A 16,566-nucleotide genomic window follows, 5' to 3' on the forward strand; every position below is an offset into this window, starting at 1 on the left:
TTCCCCTACACCCATGATTACATGACACATGCTGGGGAAGGATAAGGTAACCCCTTTCCTAAAGGGACAAAATAACTTTAAACAAAAGGTTCCTATCAATTGTCTAACAGGGATATTGCTTGGATTCTCACACCACCAATGAATCCACCTCAGTGACAGGCATGGCCAAGCAGAAAACATGGCGGACGTGTCTTAGGACTGCTCCTTCCGTGGCACACATAATATGTAATATACTGCTATATCCATCTGATGGCTGCACATTTGGTAGCCTAGACCCACCTCTGGCAGCCAAGGCAGCCCCCAGTGTCCAGGATTGTGGCGTGAGAGCATTAGCAGCTGAGGAGTTCTTGGAGCTGCCCGCTTCTTTCTTGATCATGTTGATGGCCCCAATCCGAAGGGTGTAGTGCAAAGTATGCACTGTAGTGTATGCAGTGTATCCTCCCACCCCCCAGTGATGCTTTCGGACTGGACCTGCAGTGGAGACAGGCAATGCTGTTCCAGGAATCCGGGGCCACAAACATCGGGCTGGGGACTAATGTGTTCAAGGGGGCGCAATGCGTGGGAAAAAAGCAAACTTACTATAGGCCTTCCCCAAGGGAAAACTGATGATCAGGCCTGCACTCTCTGCCATCCTCTCATGCACCCTGGAGCTGTGGTGTGCACGGTCCCAGGCAACTTGCTCTGGCACATGTGGTATGGCCCACATGGATGTCCTGACACCCCAGCTGTGGGAAATGCAAAAACAAGGTGATGGATGGAATGCTTGAATTAATCTCAAGCACTGGCAGTCGCTCTGGGCTGCATCCCAAACCATCATTTTTTGCCCACCAGGCTACCTCAGTTTGGACCCAGCCATATTCTCACACCACCAATGGGAACAGTCCAACCCAAACTGCCAGGCCAGGTCCCCCCTGAAACAGAACTCAAACAACACAGGTCTAGTTTCACTCTTGTTAGGGTTCTTTAGCCTGGTATAGCTTGGTTCCAGTGGCACAGTGACCTCTGGACCCACTTCTCGGTATACCCAGCGCACTTAGGGCGGCAAATGCAAAAACAACAAGGTGATGGATATAATGCTTGAATTAATCTCAGCCACTGCCAATCGCTTAGGCTGCATTCCAATCCATCATTTTTTTGCCCACCATGTCACCTCAGTTTGGACCCAGCCATGTGCAAATCAGTCTTAATCCTGCTTCTCATGGGAACAGTCCAGCCTGTACTGCCAGGCCAGTACCTCCTTGAACCGGAAAACAAGCAGCCTATGACTAGTTTCACCCTAGTTAGGGCTCTTCAGGCAGATATAGCTTGGTTCCAGTGGCACTTTCAGCCCGAAACCCATGTCTGGGCATACCCAGTGCACTTAGAGTGGCAAATGGCAAAACAGCAAGGTGATGGATGAAATGCTTGAATTATCTCATCTACTGGCACTCACTCAGGCCACATCCCCATTTATTGTTTTTCACCCACCATGCCACCTCGGTTTGGACCCAGCCATATGCAAGCAGTCTTGACCCTGCTCCTCATGGGAACAATCCAGCCCAGACTGCCAGGCCAGGTCCTCCCTGAACAGGAACACAAGCAATCTAGGACGGGTTTTGCCCTAGTTAGGTCTCTTCAGGCAGGTATAGCTTGGTTCCAGTGGCACAGTGAGCCTGGGACCCACGTCCGGGTATACCCGGCGCACTTAGGGCAGCAAATGCAAATCAACAAAGTGATGGATTGAATGCTTGAATTAATCTCAGCCACTGGCGATTGCTGGGTCGTTTATAGCCCACCATGCCACCTCAGTTTGGACCCAGCTATATGCAAACCAGTTTTGACCCCGCTCCTCGTGGGGACAGTCCTGACTGAACTGCCAGGCAAGTTCCTCCCTGAACCAGAATACAAGCAACATAGGACCGGTTCTGCCCTAGTTAGGGCTCTTTACCTTGGTTCCAGTGGCACGGTGAGCCCAAGATCCACACCTGGACAAACTTTTTATTTCAGGGAGGTAAAAACAGTAAGCAACATTTAGAAAGAAAGTATGTCATTCAAAAAAACGAATGGCAATCAACAGGAGAGAGGGTCTGGCCCCAAACAGGATCGTCGCTTTGAATACATGGTATGCTTTCAGAGTTGTATAGCACCCTTATGTGTTAGTAATGGCAGGTTTTGCTCTGCACAAGGGCCCTGTAAATCCATGGCTATGCTGTGTCTTTCAGTTGTTCAGGGAGTGACTTTGGAAACGTTTCCATTGAGATCGGAGCCTGCTTTGTTTTTGTGGGAGTCTGTGGTCAGTAGAGTAGGATCTTAGTTTTAATGAATTGTGATGTTTTTGTAGTGTGTGCCTGGTGAAGAACTGTATCTAATTGTAGATGTACTTCTTCGGTTGCTGTTGGTGCCCATTACCCTGCCGAGGAAGGTGTGTGGTAAAGGGAGTCCTTAACAATCAGTTAATGTCGGTACTTGGGCGGGTATAAATAATCGTATGTGGTTTGGGCTGGTTCTGTCTGTAGCCCAGTACAGTTCCTGGCCCCTGCCCAACCACCTCTGTATAGGTAAGAGGGGATGCATGCTCCTCCCGACCAACCTGCTTCGTCCACTTCCATCTGCCTCTCTCTCCACACCATAACCCCTGCCCTCGCCCCACACCATGCCGAGAGCAAGTAGTAAATGTGAGGGTTAATCCTCACGGAAAAGAGAAAACCATGCGGAATTCTGTGTTGTAAAACTGGGTGTACAGAGTTGTTCCCCATTTCGCTGGGATTGGCTGATAATTGCACGGTAGCAGTGTTTATTTATGGGTTCGGAGTTACCACACTGCCAGTGCCTTGTGACTCGGAATCGCGGAATTAGGCCCGTGTTTATACTTTTTTAGCGGCGCATTTGCGTAATTTGTTGACGCAAAGGCGGCCCAAACTTACAAAATACAATTGTATTTTGTAAATTTGCGCCGCTTTTGCGTCAAAAAGCGGCACAAATGCTGCGCTAAAAAGTATAAATATGGGCCTTAGCGTTTAATGCACTGTCCTTATCAGTCTATAATACTCTGTAATATTAGTCTCTGTCATTTTCTTTTTCCTTTTATCTCCAGCGCCGGCCATACCACTGGCCTTCAATGAAGTACCGCAACCAGAACACGTACACAGAGGTGGAACCAACATGCAATGAGAAGGACGTCTTCGCGGAGTCGGAGCACTGCTGAACGTGGGCAGGTCTCACGCTTTAACCAGACAACAGCAATCTTATGCCCTTGGAAGATAATCGAGATAACACATAGAAAAATAGGTTCTGAGTATAAAACTAAATGGAGCTGGCGTCTCCTGGACGGTCTGGTAATTCAATAGTTGGCCATTCAGCCCTGGCAAACGTGAGATGCAAGCGACTTTATTTGCCGAAGCGCCTTGTAGGCCGACGCAATGAGATGGCAGCACAGAGCGTCGCATGTACTTGGGTCCTGCTCCCCCTGGAGGACCAGAATCAAGGGCTTCTTGGTTGAGAGTTAGTAAACATTTGTGGGGGGCGGACAGCCGCCTCCTATCCAGCTTGCATCAGTGAAACCTCGCGAATGTCTTATCTGCTACGCCGGCGTGCTCTAGTATATATTGTTAAGAATACGTCTGGGCTCTTTTCTACCAATATCATGGAGACAGCACATATTAGGAGCTAGGATGGCCAGTGGTTCCTAAAGGCAGGGTTTTTTCCATGTATCTTTGCTTGCCCCATGCCCTCTCAATTGGCCAATAACTCTGGAGATTCTTATGGCTGATGTGGCCTTATCCAGAGTGGTGGGGAATGGAGGAAGAGAAGTGGCGAAGGTCTGCTGACCCAGGCTTGTCTTGAAATGCATTGGGATGGCCTCCCAAGCGTCCTGCTGAAGGAGTCTGCCACTACATCTAGTCTACTGGGCACAGAGACTTATAAAACAGGCACTGCATTTCTAACCTCTTCCAATGAGAGGAAAGCATCAAGCTGGTGCCTAGCAAAGGGCGAGTTATATAGTCACGCAATACTTTCTCTATAGCTATTCCGAGGTAAAAACAACAATGAATATAGATAAGTAGTTTAAGAAGAGTGGGACCAGTGTTCCGCTATTACTAGATTCTTTGGAGAGAAGCTGTGCTTTGTTCTCCAATTAAAGGTTTCTACTAACTCTTTACGCTTTTACGTGTTAGTTTTTAATTAAAATTAAAGATGGAGTTAAGTGCTTCTTGGCCTGCGAAATGCATATTAATAGACCAGACACTTGTCAGTCACGTGAAGCCCAGGTTCCATTGGTGACCTGCTCCATCTGTGCACTCTGACCCTTTGGCACCCATGTAAAGTAATGTACCATTTCCTTTTGTCCTCTCTCCAACCATGTCACGTGACAAAAAACATTCTTCTCTTTCTTTTGATCACCTTATCTTCCTTCGACCTGTGATGTAGGGCTGCGCTCTACCCTTCAGTGATCTGCGTCACTGGATCATTCCCATCTCCCGGGTCACTTGTGGTAATGGACCAGCCTCAGCCCTGTTATCTCGGGCACTGCGTTTACCAAAGCCCCTGCCCTCTAGCAACCCCAAATCACTTCGATATCGGATCATGCAAGACACTGCCCTCTGACCTCTAGAAAACCGATGCTGCACACATCCCCCCGCTGCTCCTTCACCCCAGATTTCTTGTATGATCTGAATGGTGAGGATGGCAAAGTTCATTGAGGTTAAATCAAAAGGTGAGATACCATCCTGTCATGAACTTTCGGAATTCATGAATCAATCTTCAGAGAAGCTCATAAACACTTAAGATTTTTCCTAATTTTATTTGAAAGATTTACATTCTATCTTCTGTGTCTATCAACATAAAATAGTCCAGCTGCATAGAAGCAGACTTGTTAGCGTGTCGGTATCTATGTAAATCCCTCAATCAAAATGCTATATGCAAGGTTGGAAGAAGGAAGACCAAAAATTAGAAGAACATTTAAGGGTTTGAAATATACATTCCTCTTATCTGTCACTTTGGCCCCAGCCTGAACCACCCACTTTTTCAGAGCACCGCTGGTGGGATGTGTGCACCAGGATCAGATCCAGAGACACTCGCTCCCAGGATTCTCCATCCCTGCCGGACAGTGTCTGCTCAAACCTACCTCTTAGCAGACCATGGCCACATTAACTTCCTGCACCCATCCATTTTTCATCTGCACCAGTTGTCCCCAACACCCCAAAATACACTCTAGTCTCATCCAGTAACCCTTGGGGTTATATAAGCTTACGTTCAGACTGGAGTCCTTATTAAACATTACAGAAATAGGACCCTTCCTCACATCTGATAGCAATAAAATCAGTCTCACTGTGATGACACAATTTCTCAGATTTTTGTCTGTCTCATAGAAATAACTTTATTGCTCGTTTCTCGGCAGAGGCTTTGTCATTTCTACTACAAAATGATGATGATGTTGCTTGATTTCTTATATCGTTTCAATGCCATTGTCCCATAGTAGTGTCATAGTAGCATGTTTTTGAAGAACCAGTTTTATGATTTTTGTCTCGCGGTGATGCTATCAGTACCAATTCACCATCAGCGACTTCACAGCCTCTGTCTCATGATGCTGACTACATCATTTCCTGTTTTCCACCGATGGCTTTATGGGCTGCGCCCTCTAGTTATGACACCAGTCCTCTTATTGCAGTAGACATTTTCACTCCGCCTGACTAATACACAAGCCCCACAAAGCAATCGAATTTAGATTTTTAAGATGGAAGGTCACTAGAATTCTGTAACCTCCTTGTAAAATTATTGCATAAGACCATTAGCATTGTTGCCATCTGTATGAGTATTGAGACGCTTAAAATATGACAATATGTTGTTATATTGATTGCAAATAAAGTCACATGTCTATTTAATAAAAACACCTGTTATGAGCATTTTCTCTAAGTTATATCAAGTGTATTTTGTTTTAATTCCAAATGTCTTGAGACGTCACTGGAGACATTTCCAAACTGAGCCCATGTGTACAACATACTCATAACTTTCACAACGGCAGCTTCACATACTTGTCAGTGCTTGCTTTTCTCAATTTTTTGCGGCCAGGTTTGCAGCATTTTCCCTGTTACATTTATGAATGTATTGGTATTTCCGTGTGTAAATCTATCTATCTAGGTAGCAACCCAGCCCTTTACATAATGGAGGAGCAACTAATGATCATGTACGAAGAAAGTAAGTTGTTACCTCGCAGTATTTTGCATTGCATATTTAACATCACTGTTTTTACCACTGTTATTATTATCATGTGTTTCCTCTTCTAGGTATCCCCATTTTTAGGTTACATCCTGTTAGACCTGGCATATTTTGGAGTGGTTTCCCCTGACCTTTTGCTTTCTGGCCTCCTGTTTTGACTGTGTGCTGTACTTTTTTGCTGGATTTAGGACTCTGCACACTTTGTCAATGCCATCCACTGATAAAGTGCATGAGCTCTGTGTCTAAAACATGGTGACATTGGCTTCTCCACGTTTGGCATATTTGGTTTACTAGTAAGTCCCCAGTAAAGTGCACTATGCGTGCCTAGGGTCTCTAAGTCAAATGCTACTAGTGGGCCTGCAAGACTGGTTGTGCCACCCACTATGATAGCCTTTCAAACATGTCTCCTACCTGCCATTGCAGAGCCTGTGTGTGCAGTTTCTAATCCCCAGTTCGACCTGGCAAGTGTACCCACTTTCCAGACTCAAACCTTCCTTTTTATTACATGTAAGACACCACCAAGGAAGGCCCTGGTTAGGCTCAAGAACAGGGCGCAGTGTATTTAAAAAATTGGACATGTACTTTCAAGTTTAACATGTCAAAGTAGTGAAAAACTCTTATATTAGTTTGTCACTATACTATTTCAAGGACTATCTCTCCCATAGGCTAGTATGGGGGATTGCCTTAAACATCTTTTAAGTATAATTTCCAATTGGGAAAAGATAGAAAAAATTAGTTTAGTGTCTCTGGACTCACCATTTAAAAACACATCTTTTTGTAAAGGTAGTTTTCAAATTGTAAATTGCAGGTCTGATAATACCACTTTAAAAAAGTTGTCATTTTCTTACTTTAACCAGTCTGAGCCTTAGCCTGTCTCTGATCCGTGTCTGGTGTGTGTAAGGTTTAGGTGACAGCTACATCTGTGGATTCCATCATAAAAGACAGGACACTCCACTGACCCTGCATTCCATTTGCATACCGGTGGGTCTTCCTGGGCAGGAAAGGTGGAGGGGCTAACAGTCACACTTCAAAGGATAGTGAGCTGACCCTGCACAGAGGACTGATAACCTCCCACAGACCTCCTGGCAGGCAGGACTGGGCTGAAAGGGACCTGGGGTACTTAAAATCCACTTGTTGAAGTACCCCCCACTTCAAATGCACATTTGGGTATAAGTACTGGGCCTCTGACACCATCTAGTAGGAACACTTCCGGACTGACAACATTCTACCAGGAAGAAGGAATGCATGGTTGTCAGGACGGCCTACCAAGTTTCTGTTTGCTCTGCTGTGGTGGCCTGCTGCCGGCTCCTTCTTTCTTGGGGGTGAGAGGACTGGACTTAACTCTCTATATCCTGTAATCTAAAGTTTCTCCAAGGACCCGACTGAGCTTGCCTTCTGTTTCTGAAATATCAGGGCCATCAAATACTTCACCTGCACCTGGCTACCAGCACCTGGACTCCTTGTGCCAAATCCAGTCCTGGGCCCTTGGAGGTGAGTGTGGTGCTGCAACACAAGAACTGACGCAATTACACTGGCAAGTCACTTGGAATCAACGCATCCCACTGCAGAAATGCCGCTTGGCCACTGCCAGCACTGAAGCTGGGGACACTACACACCGACTGGGCAACACAACTACCTTGACTTACAACGCAGCCCCAGCTTGGCTGACCAGCACAATGCATTGGAACCAGTACTCATCGCTTCTGGACACTGACACATGAATAATTGTTTCCCAATCAGGAAATGACGCACCACCTACAAGCGCGACGCATTCCAACTTCTGGATCAAAGCATCGTCACAGAGCATCAACGCAACAAAGGTACTGTCAGTGGGTCTGCGGGTCTCCTGTACCCTGTTTGCACTCCATCGCAGTCTGAATGCAGTTTTGGATTTACCTGGGCCCAGCGCGACCAGATAGTTTCGGTTGGAGCTATTGTCTTCTAAGCACTGCATTTGATTGAGTCTTTGACAATTCATAACTTGACTTGTGTACGTTGGATATTTATTGTTTTGGTCTTGTTTGACTCAGATAAATATTGCCTATTTTTCTAAACTGGTGTAGAGTCTTTTTGTAGTGTTTTCACTGTGTTACTGTGTGTGTGTGTGCACAAAAACTTTACATATTGCCTCTTTAGTTGAGCCTGAGTGCTCTGTGCCAAGCTACCACAAGGTGACCACTTGTAAACTTTTAGAGTGCATCTTACTTGCCCTGACTAGGATTGTAGTCCCTACTTGGACAGATTGCAAACCTTGGCTGGCTAGAGACCCAATTTCCAACATTGGTGGTCAGCGGTGGGATAGGACTTGTATTTGTGCATTGCATACAGTGATTGGTGTACACTACTTCCATATCTCAGATCATTACATACCAATATGCAATTTTATTTTTCTGTGGCATTTTTTCGTGTCTTTGCAACAACCATGTCTCAATCTGGAGAACTAACAGCTGCAACTGCAGAAGTGAAGTTTGAGAAATTTGAAACCTACACGTTGTCCCAGCTCAAAGATTTCTGCTGAGATTTCAATTGCTCTTTTAAAGGCCCTACTAAAAAGGAGGAGCTGCGAAAGTTGCTGAGGGCCTGGCTGGCAGCCAGGGAAGCAGCAGTGTATTCAGAGGAGGGCGGTGTTGTGGATGGCGTGAGGATATGCATCTTGAGTTGTTGGGCAGCCCAAAACTGCCTGTGGGGCACGGGGCCAGCATCAATGGAGAGAGGGTCCCCTCTAAAGCAGGCAGCAGTGTTTTTTTCCAAAGGTCTGTCCCCAGAGGAGCTGGAGGACCGATGGGAAGCAGGATGCTCAGGTTGGAGTTGGCAAAGCTCAAAATGTAGACTGACCGAGTGAAAGCTATGGAGGAAAAGAGATTGGCCATTGAAGAATGGAAAATTATTTTGACTCTTGAGCTGAGCAAGAAGGATCTGAAAGCCCAGAAGGCTGAGTCCAGCACAGATGGTGGCAGCATATCTTCAGTGTCCTCTGATAGGAGAGTGCATATACCCAAGAGTCTTATAGCTGACTACAAGGTGGCGGGGATGACGTAAAATTGTTGCTTTGAGGACTACAAGATTGCTTTACAAAGACACAGGATCTCTTAGGAGGGTTGGAGGATTGGAGGGCCAGTTTGTGGAAGCAGTTTCCAACGATGGGAGGGACAATTTACTAACCTTACACGTGGGAATGAGATGGAGTATTTTGCCTTGAAGGAGGCCCTTATCAGGAAATATGGGGTTACCAAGGAGATGTATAGGCAGTAGTTTACGGAGAGTGTGGAGCTTCTTCCTCAGATCTGGGTAGCTTGCATAGACTCCTTCTGCAAGGCACTAGATATTTGGGTGACGGGCAGTAATGTGACAGACAATCAGGGTCTGTAAACTTTGATTGCAGAAGAGCGCATGTTTAGTCTTTGCTTTACAGAGCTGTGCCAGCACTTGGTTTATAGTAAGCTCTCTGAACCCAGGGAGCTTGCTAAGGAGGTAGACCGCTGGGTCAGTACCAGGGTCCGCCAGTACATTCCTGTGGGAAATCCAGCTAAAGGTGGCCAGGGTTCCCAGCAGAAGAAAAAAGGGGGGCCAAAAATAAAAGTAAGGAGTTCTCAAAAGGGGCCCAAACTAGTTCCCAGGATCAGGGTTCCCAACCCCCTACTAAGAAGAAGAAATAGTTCCTGTACGGTAAAACTGCAGGGAAGGGACTCCAGAAGTGCCTTGACTGTGTTCAGGAAGGGCTTCTTAGAGGGGCTCCTTTGTGTCCTAAGTGGACATAGCCCCCCACTGGTGGGCAGTTACCAGAGATGGCAAGTGTAGTGCTTGGGGAAGAGGTGGCCCTAGCTAGTGGTGGGGAGACAGCTGAGATTACCTTAGTGTCCATGGGCGATAGTGAAATGGTACAGAGAACCCTCATGTCTTACAATACTAAGAAGTATAGGCAGTGAATTACCATTAATGGGCACATGGTGGAGGCTCTGAGAAACGAAGGAGCCAGCATGACCACTGTCCAGTGTTATCTGGTGTCTTCAGAGCAGCTAAATCCCTAATGTGGTCCACCAAGTTGTTGCTGTAGAAACCATGAGAGCCAATGTTTGGTGACTCAGGTTCCCTTGAATGGGGGCAGTGGTCTCAGGTTCCATTAAGGTAGCTTTGAGTCTGTCCATGCCTGTGGATTCTCTGCTGAGTAGTGACCTGGGGCATACCGCTTGGAAGGAGGTAGAGCTCAGGTCACACTTGGAAATGTTGGGTTGCCTGAATGGGTGTGCCTGACCACACGGTCCATGGCAGCACACAAGCGTGGTCGGAAGGACCTGGAGCCTGAGAGAGTGGCCCAGGTGTTTGCCAATAGGAGGAAGGGAAGGGAGCGTGGGAACCCCACTCCTGAAATTTCCACAGTCTGGAGGAGGTTGACCTTGAGGGGAATGCCCGAGAACCCACAGGGGAAGATGTGGCTGAACTGGGAACCCTGCCTGAGCTGACCAGTTGGCAGAAAGAAGGAGGTCCCTCCAGGGAGGAGGTCTGTGCAGTGCAGAAGGAGTGCCTTCCTTTTGTAGGCCTTTGGCAGCAGGTCGAGGCGCAGGCAGCTGGTGACTCCTCAGGCAAGCACCTGATTTAATGGGAGAATGGTCTCCTGTATATTGAGCTAAGGCTCCTGAACCCTGGGCAGCCTATGTGCTGGCGGTACCCCAGCGCTTCAGAGCCTTCCTAGTGGGTCTGGCTCATGTTGTGCCACTGCAGGTCATTTGGGGCAGGACAACACCATTGACAGGCTTGTCACCCACTTTTATTGTCATCAAATGAGGAAGACCTCAGATGTGTTCTGCATGCCTTGTTTTACCTGCCTGGCAAGTGGCAAGATGTGGGGAGATACAAGTCCCCCCTACAACTCTTTCCTGTTCTAAATGCTCCTTTTGAGCAGAAGGGCATTGACATTGTGGGGCCTCTAGATCCTAAAGACAGCCATGGGCAACAGGTTCATCCAGAACTTAGTAGTCCATGCCACCTGGTACTCTGAGGCTATCCTGCTGAGAACAGTAACTGTGCTCGTCGTAGCCAGGGCACTAATGGGTATCTTTACCCAAGTGGATTTTCCCAAGGAGGTGGTTTACGACTACAGTACCAACTTCATGTCCTTGTACATGAAGGCCATGTGGAAGGCCTGTGAGTTAACCTACAAGTTCTCCGCGCCTTATAACCCCCAAACCAATGGGTTGGAAGAGAGATTCAACCATATAATTAGAGACATGATAATGGGTCTACCCGAACTCATGAGGCGTAAGTGGTTGTCTTCCTACCATGTCTGCTATTTGCCTACAAGGAGATACTACAGAAGGAGATTGGCTTCAGTCCTTTTGAGCTTCTGTATGGGTCCCCGTGAGGGGACTTCTCAGTTGGTGAAGAAGGGCTTTGAGCAGACTCCTAGAAAGCCACCCTAGGATGTATTTAGCTACATGCTGGGTTACCGCAGCCAGACAGCCCACTTCCGGAAACTCGCACAGGAGGATTTGAAGTCTAGCCAGGAGGACATGAAACGTTGGTACAACCAGAATAGCACTCTGGTTGAGTTGCAGCCTGGTCAAAAACTGTGAGTAATGGCACACATGGAGCCCCATGCTCTGCAAGACCACTGGTCTGGCCCATTTAAGGTGAAGGTGCGTATAAGTGAAGTCACCTACCTGGTGGACATGCAAACTCCTAGGAACCCTGTGAGGGTCCTACACATGAACCGCCTCAAGCCACACTTTGAGAGATCTGAGTTGATCATGCTTTTAGTCAAGGATGATGGTGTGAAAGAAGTGGGTGAACCTCTCCCCTACCTCCTATTTTCCAAAGAGACGGATGGGTCAGTAGAGGCATGAGCCTCTCCCCTACTCTTACCCTCGATTCAAGCTAGCCTGGCTGAGGAAGGGTGATACCCTGAAACTGGTCCCAGGATGCTTGTTTCCTGTCCAGGGAGGACCTGGCCTAGCAGTTTGGGCTGGACTGTTCCTATGGGGAACAGGGTCAAGACTGATTTGTGTATGACTGGGTCCAAACTGGGGTGACGTGGCGAGCAAAATAATGATGGATTAAACCCAAATCTGTGACTGGGGGTGAGTGTTTGAAAAGTTTCAACACTCCGTCCATCATTTTATTTTGTTTTGTGATGTTGCTTTGTGTGCCCTAAGTGGCAGGGGTATGCCCAGACGTGGGTCCCTTGCTCGCTGCACCACTGGATTCAAGCTAGCCTGGCTGAGGAAGGGTAGTACCCTGAAACCAGTCCCAGGATACTTCTTTCCTGTCCAAGGAGGACCCGGCCTACCAGTTTGGGCTGGACTGTTCCTATGGGGAACAGGGTCAATACTGATTTGCATATGGTTGGGTCCAAACTGGGGTGACGTGGCGAGCAAAATAACGATGGATTAAACCCAGATCTGTGACTGGGGGTGAGTGTTTGAAAAGTTTCAACACTCCGTCCATCATTTTATTTTGTTTTGTGATGTTGCTTTGTGGCTGGGTCAAACTGGGGTGACGTGGCAAGCAAACCCAGATTAAACCCAGATCTGTGACTGAGGTTGAGTGGTTGAAAAGTTTCAACACTCCGTCCGTCATTTTATTTTGTTTTGTGATGTTGGGTTGAGAATCCTAAACTGTTGAGGTGGTTCATCTCCATACAAGGAATGGACTTCATGGTGGAACAACATCCTTGAACAGAACATGCCAACGCTAACGGTCTGTCCAGGTTTTTCTGCCATAGTAAAGAGAACTCCCAAGGGGTTGAGTAGCTCTCCCCGCTTTCGCCTCGGGGGGACATGTGTTAGGCCTAGCATCTTTTGCTTTTGTTTCTCCTGACTTTCTGATCTCCTTTTTTGACAGTGTGTTGAACTTTGTTCTTGCTGGCTTTAGGATCCCTGCACACTTTACCTCTGGTATCCAGTGCTCCAGTGCTTGTGCTCTGTGTCTAAAACATGGTGGCATTGGCTTTTCCATGTTTGGCATATTTGGTTTACTAGTAATTCTTTCGTAAAACGTACTAGGTGTGCCCAGGGCCTGTAAGTCAAATTCTACTAGTAGACCTGCACCACTGATTGTGCCATCTACTACAGTAGCCTTTCAAACATGTCTCATGTACCCACTTGCCAGACCCAAACCTTACTTTCTATTACATGTAAGACACCCGTAAAGTAGGCCCTGGTTAGCCTCACGGGCAGGGTGCAATGTATTTAAAAAGTTGGACATGTGTCTTCAAATTTAACTTTTCCAGGTAGGTGAAAAACTTTTAAATTCGTTGTTCACTATTGCAAGGACTATCTCTCCCATAGGCTAGTATGGGGATTGTCTTAAAACATCTTTTAAGTGTAATTACCAATTGGGAAAGATGGAAAAATTGAGTTTGGTGTCTCTGGACTCACAATTTAAAAACACATCTTTTGACAAAGGTGTTTTTTAAATTGCAGGTCTGATAATGCCACTTTTAGAAAGTTGGCATTTTCTTACTTTAACTAGTCTGTACCTTAGCCTGCCACCAATCCACCTCTAGTCTATCTAAGGTTTAGGGGACAGGAAGGATGGAGGGGCTATCACTCATACTTCAAAGGGTAAAGGACTGATAACCACCCACAGACCTCCTGGCATACAGGACTGGGCTGAAAGGGACCTGGAGCACTTCAAAACCACTCTTTGAAGTCTCCCCCACTTCAAAAGCACTTTTGGGTATAAGTACTGGGCCTCTGACACCATCTAGTAGGAACATTTCTGGACTGAGGACGTTCTACCAGGAAGAAGGACTGCAGGGCTGTTGGCACGAGGGACTACCACTTTGCTGTTTGCCGTGCCTTGTTGGCCTTCTGCTAGCTACTACTTGCCTGGGAGTGAGGGGACTGGACTTAACTCTCTGCATCCTGCAGTATAAAGTTTCTCTGAGAGCCTGACTGAGCTTGCCACCTGTTTCTGAAGTCTCAGGGACTTCAAAGACTTCACCAGCATCTTGCTACTAGCACTTGGACTCCTCGGTTGAGAGTTCTGCTCTGCCCAGTGGTGCCAAATACGGTCTGTAATGACACCAGCACATCACTTGGAACCAATGCATCCCGCTGCAGAAAGGCCACTTTGCTGCTGCCTGCAACGAAGCAGCCGACACCGCTCGCTGACTGTGCAATAGAACGACCCTGACTTACAATGTAGCTCCGGCTTGGCAGACACAGCACTGATGCATCGGAACCAGTACCTATTGCTTCTGGACACTGACGCACCACCTGCAAGCACGGCGCACCCCCTCCTCTGGATCAACACATCATCACTGAGCATCGATGCAACAAAGGTACTGTCAGTGGGTCTGCATGACCCCTGAACCCAGCCAATGCTCCATTGCGGTCGGACTGCTCTTTTGGATTTGCCCCAGCCTAGCTTGACCAGATAGTTCCCGTTGGAACTAGTGTCTTCTAAGGACTGCATTTTGGTTGAATCTTTGAGAATTCATAACATGACTTGCGTATGTTTCATTTTGCGTTTTAGTCTTGTTAGACTCAGATAAACATTGGCTATTTTTCTAAAATGGCATGTAGTCCTTTTGTAGTGTTTCACTGTGTTACTGTGTGTGTGCACAAATACTTTACACATTGCCTCTTAATCTTAGCCTGACTGCTCTGTGCCAAGCTACCAGAGGATAAGTATAGGTAAACTTTAAGTGTGTCTGTTACTTGCCCTGACTAGGATTGTGGTCCCTACTTAAACAGAGTGCAAACCTCTGCTAACTGGAGACCCAATTTCTAACACATCTATTAATCATTGACGTGAAAATTACAAATACAGAATGTGTTTTTATTTAATGTCACTTTTTCTTGCAACATGATAATCAAGTCTGCACAAATATATTCATAATATTTAATCTGAGCTGCACTCTCTGTTCTAAAATAATTACTGCTGAACTATGAATAAGGATTCATGAACGCTGATAATTACCTTTCTTGTTTATTGTTATTCAGACGTCACGGTTTTACGGAACGAAAATTAGTGAAATGTTATCAGGCTAATTTCTGTTAATTCTTTATTTTAGGAGGCTCAACAATGACCAGACAATATTATATCAGTTAGGAACAGAGTGTGATGGGTAGAGAGGAACGTCATGCCAGGAGACGGGACAGGCCATGCAGAATTGTTTCACCTACTTTTGCTGAAGGCGAGCGAGAGGGGCAGCCAGCCTTCACTTGCTGGAGCTAATCAGCCTTCCTTCCAGCACAGACACAAATAGCAAACTAACAACCTATTATACTGAACGAAAACTTGTTATTGTATGAGTGTGAACCATTTTAAAAGTTGAATTAGGATTTCATTTTGGAACCTATCTAAGCTTAGCATGTCAAAGATATGAGAGTGTGCTTGATCTCAAGATAACCATCAAATATGCTGGAATATATTTTGCTGTTCATATTACTCATAAATGCTGCAGTTACTATCCTGTTTATTTTTTATTATATCCAATAAAGGGACGGCAACCCAAATATTCAATGACCTCATATCTTATGCAAACCAAGTTAATCAGCAAAGTTCCTTCAATGATGATAAAGTGAACCTCCAAAATTAGGACATTGAAAAGGGAAGGATTTTTCCAGACCAGATAAAGTTTCAACCTCTTAATTTTTGCTTGTTCTTCTAGTTTCCCAACACTCATAATTTGTTTGAATTTTTCACCAAACACAACAATGGCCCAGCCAACACCATTCGTCCCTGCCATCATGGGGCTTCATCAGGACCTATAAAAATATATACAAAGTTTTATATACAATCAAAATGTTTAACCCCTTCGCTGCCAGGCCTTGTCCCCCTCAAGTGCTAAGCCTTTTTTTGGTTGTCTGGGGCACTTCGCCCTTAGGCCCTCATAACCTTTTGCCCACATAAGCTACCCATGCCAAATTTGCGTCTTTTTTTTCCAGCATCTTAGGGATTCTAGAGGTAGCCAGACTTTGTGGGTTTCCCTGAAGTAGACCAAGAAATTAGCCAAAATGCAGCGAAAAGTTTGTTTTTTTCAAACAAATGGGGAAAAAAGGGCTGCAGAAGAAGGCTTGTGGTTTTTCCCCTGAAAATGGCATCAACAAAGGGTTTGTGGTGCTAAAATCACCATCTTTCCAGCTTTCAGGAATAGGCAGACTAGAATCAGAACCCTCCATTTTCCAACATAATTTTGGCATTTTACTGGGACATACCCCATTTTTACTATATTTTTTGTGCTTTCAGCCTCCTTCCACTAAGTGACAAAAATGGGTGTGAAACTAATGCTGGATCCCAGAAAGCTAAACATTTCTGAAAAGTAGATACAATTCTGAATTCAGCAAGGAGTACTTCGTGTAGATCCTACAAGGGTTTCCTACAGAAAATAACAGCTGAAATAAAAAAATATTGAAATTGAGGTGA

The 16,566-nt window shown here is 46.1% G+C and overlaps 1 protein-coding gene across 5 annotated transcripts in view; it reads left to right on the forward strand.

Annotated features, from left to right (window-relative positions):
* Nucleotides 1-15,321, forward strand: part of PLXDC1 (plexin domain containing 1) — a 358,840-nt gene extending 343,519 nt beyond the window's left edge. For 4 of the 5 annotated variants that reach the window (XM_069237470.1, XM_069237471.1, XM_069237473.1 and 1 more), the window contains one exon: nucleotides 3,074-5,887. In XM_069237470.1, coding sequence (XP_069093571.1) covers nucleotides 3,074-3,184 — 111 coding nt within the window. In that variant the 3' untranslated portion in view covers nucleotides 3,185-5,887. Of the gene's footprint in view, nucleotides 1-3,073; nucleotides 5,888-15,211 lie in introns of those variants that run through there. The other variant, XM_069237474.1, reaches the window with a different exon arrangement.
* Nucleotides 15,322-16,566: the final 1,245 nt, after the last annotated feature.

Source organism: Pleurodeles waltl, chromosome 6 (assembly GCF_031143425.1).
Source record: "Pleurodeles waltl isolate 20211129_DDA chromosome 6, aPleWal1.hap1.20221129, whole genome shotgun sequence".
In the NCBI taxonomy this organism is placed as follows: Eukaryota; Metazoa; Chordata; class Amphibia; order Caudata; family Salamandridae; genus Pleurodeles; species Pleurodeles waltl.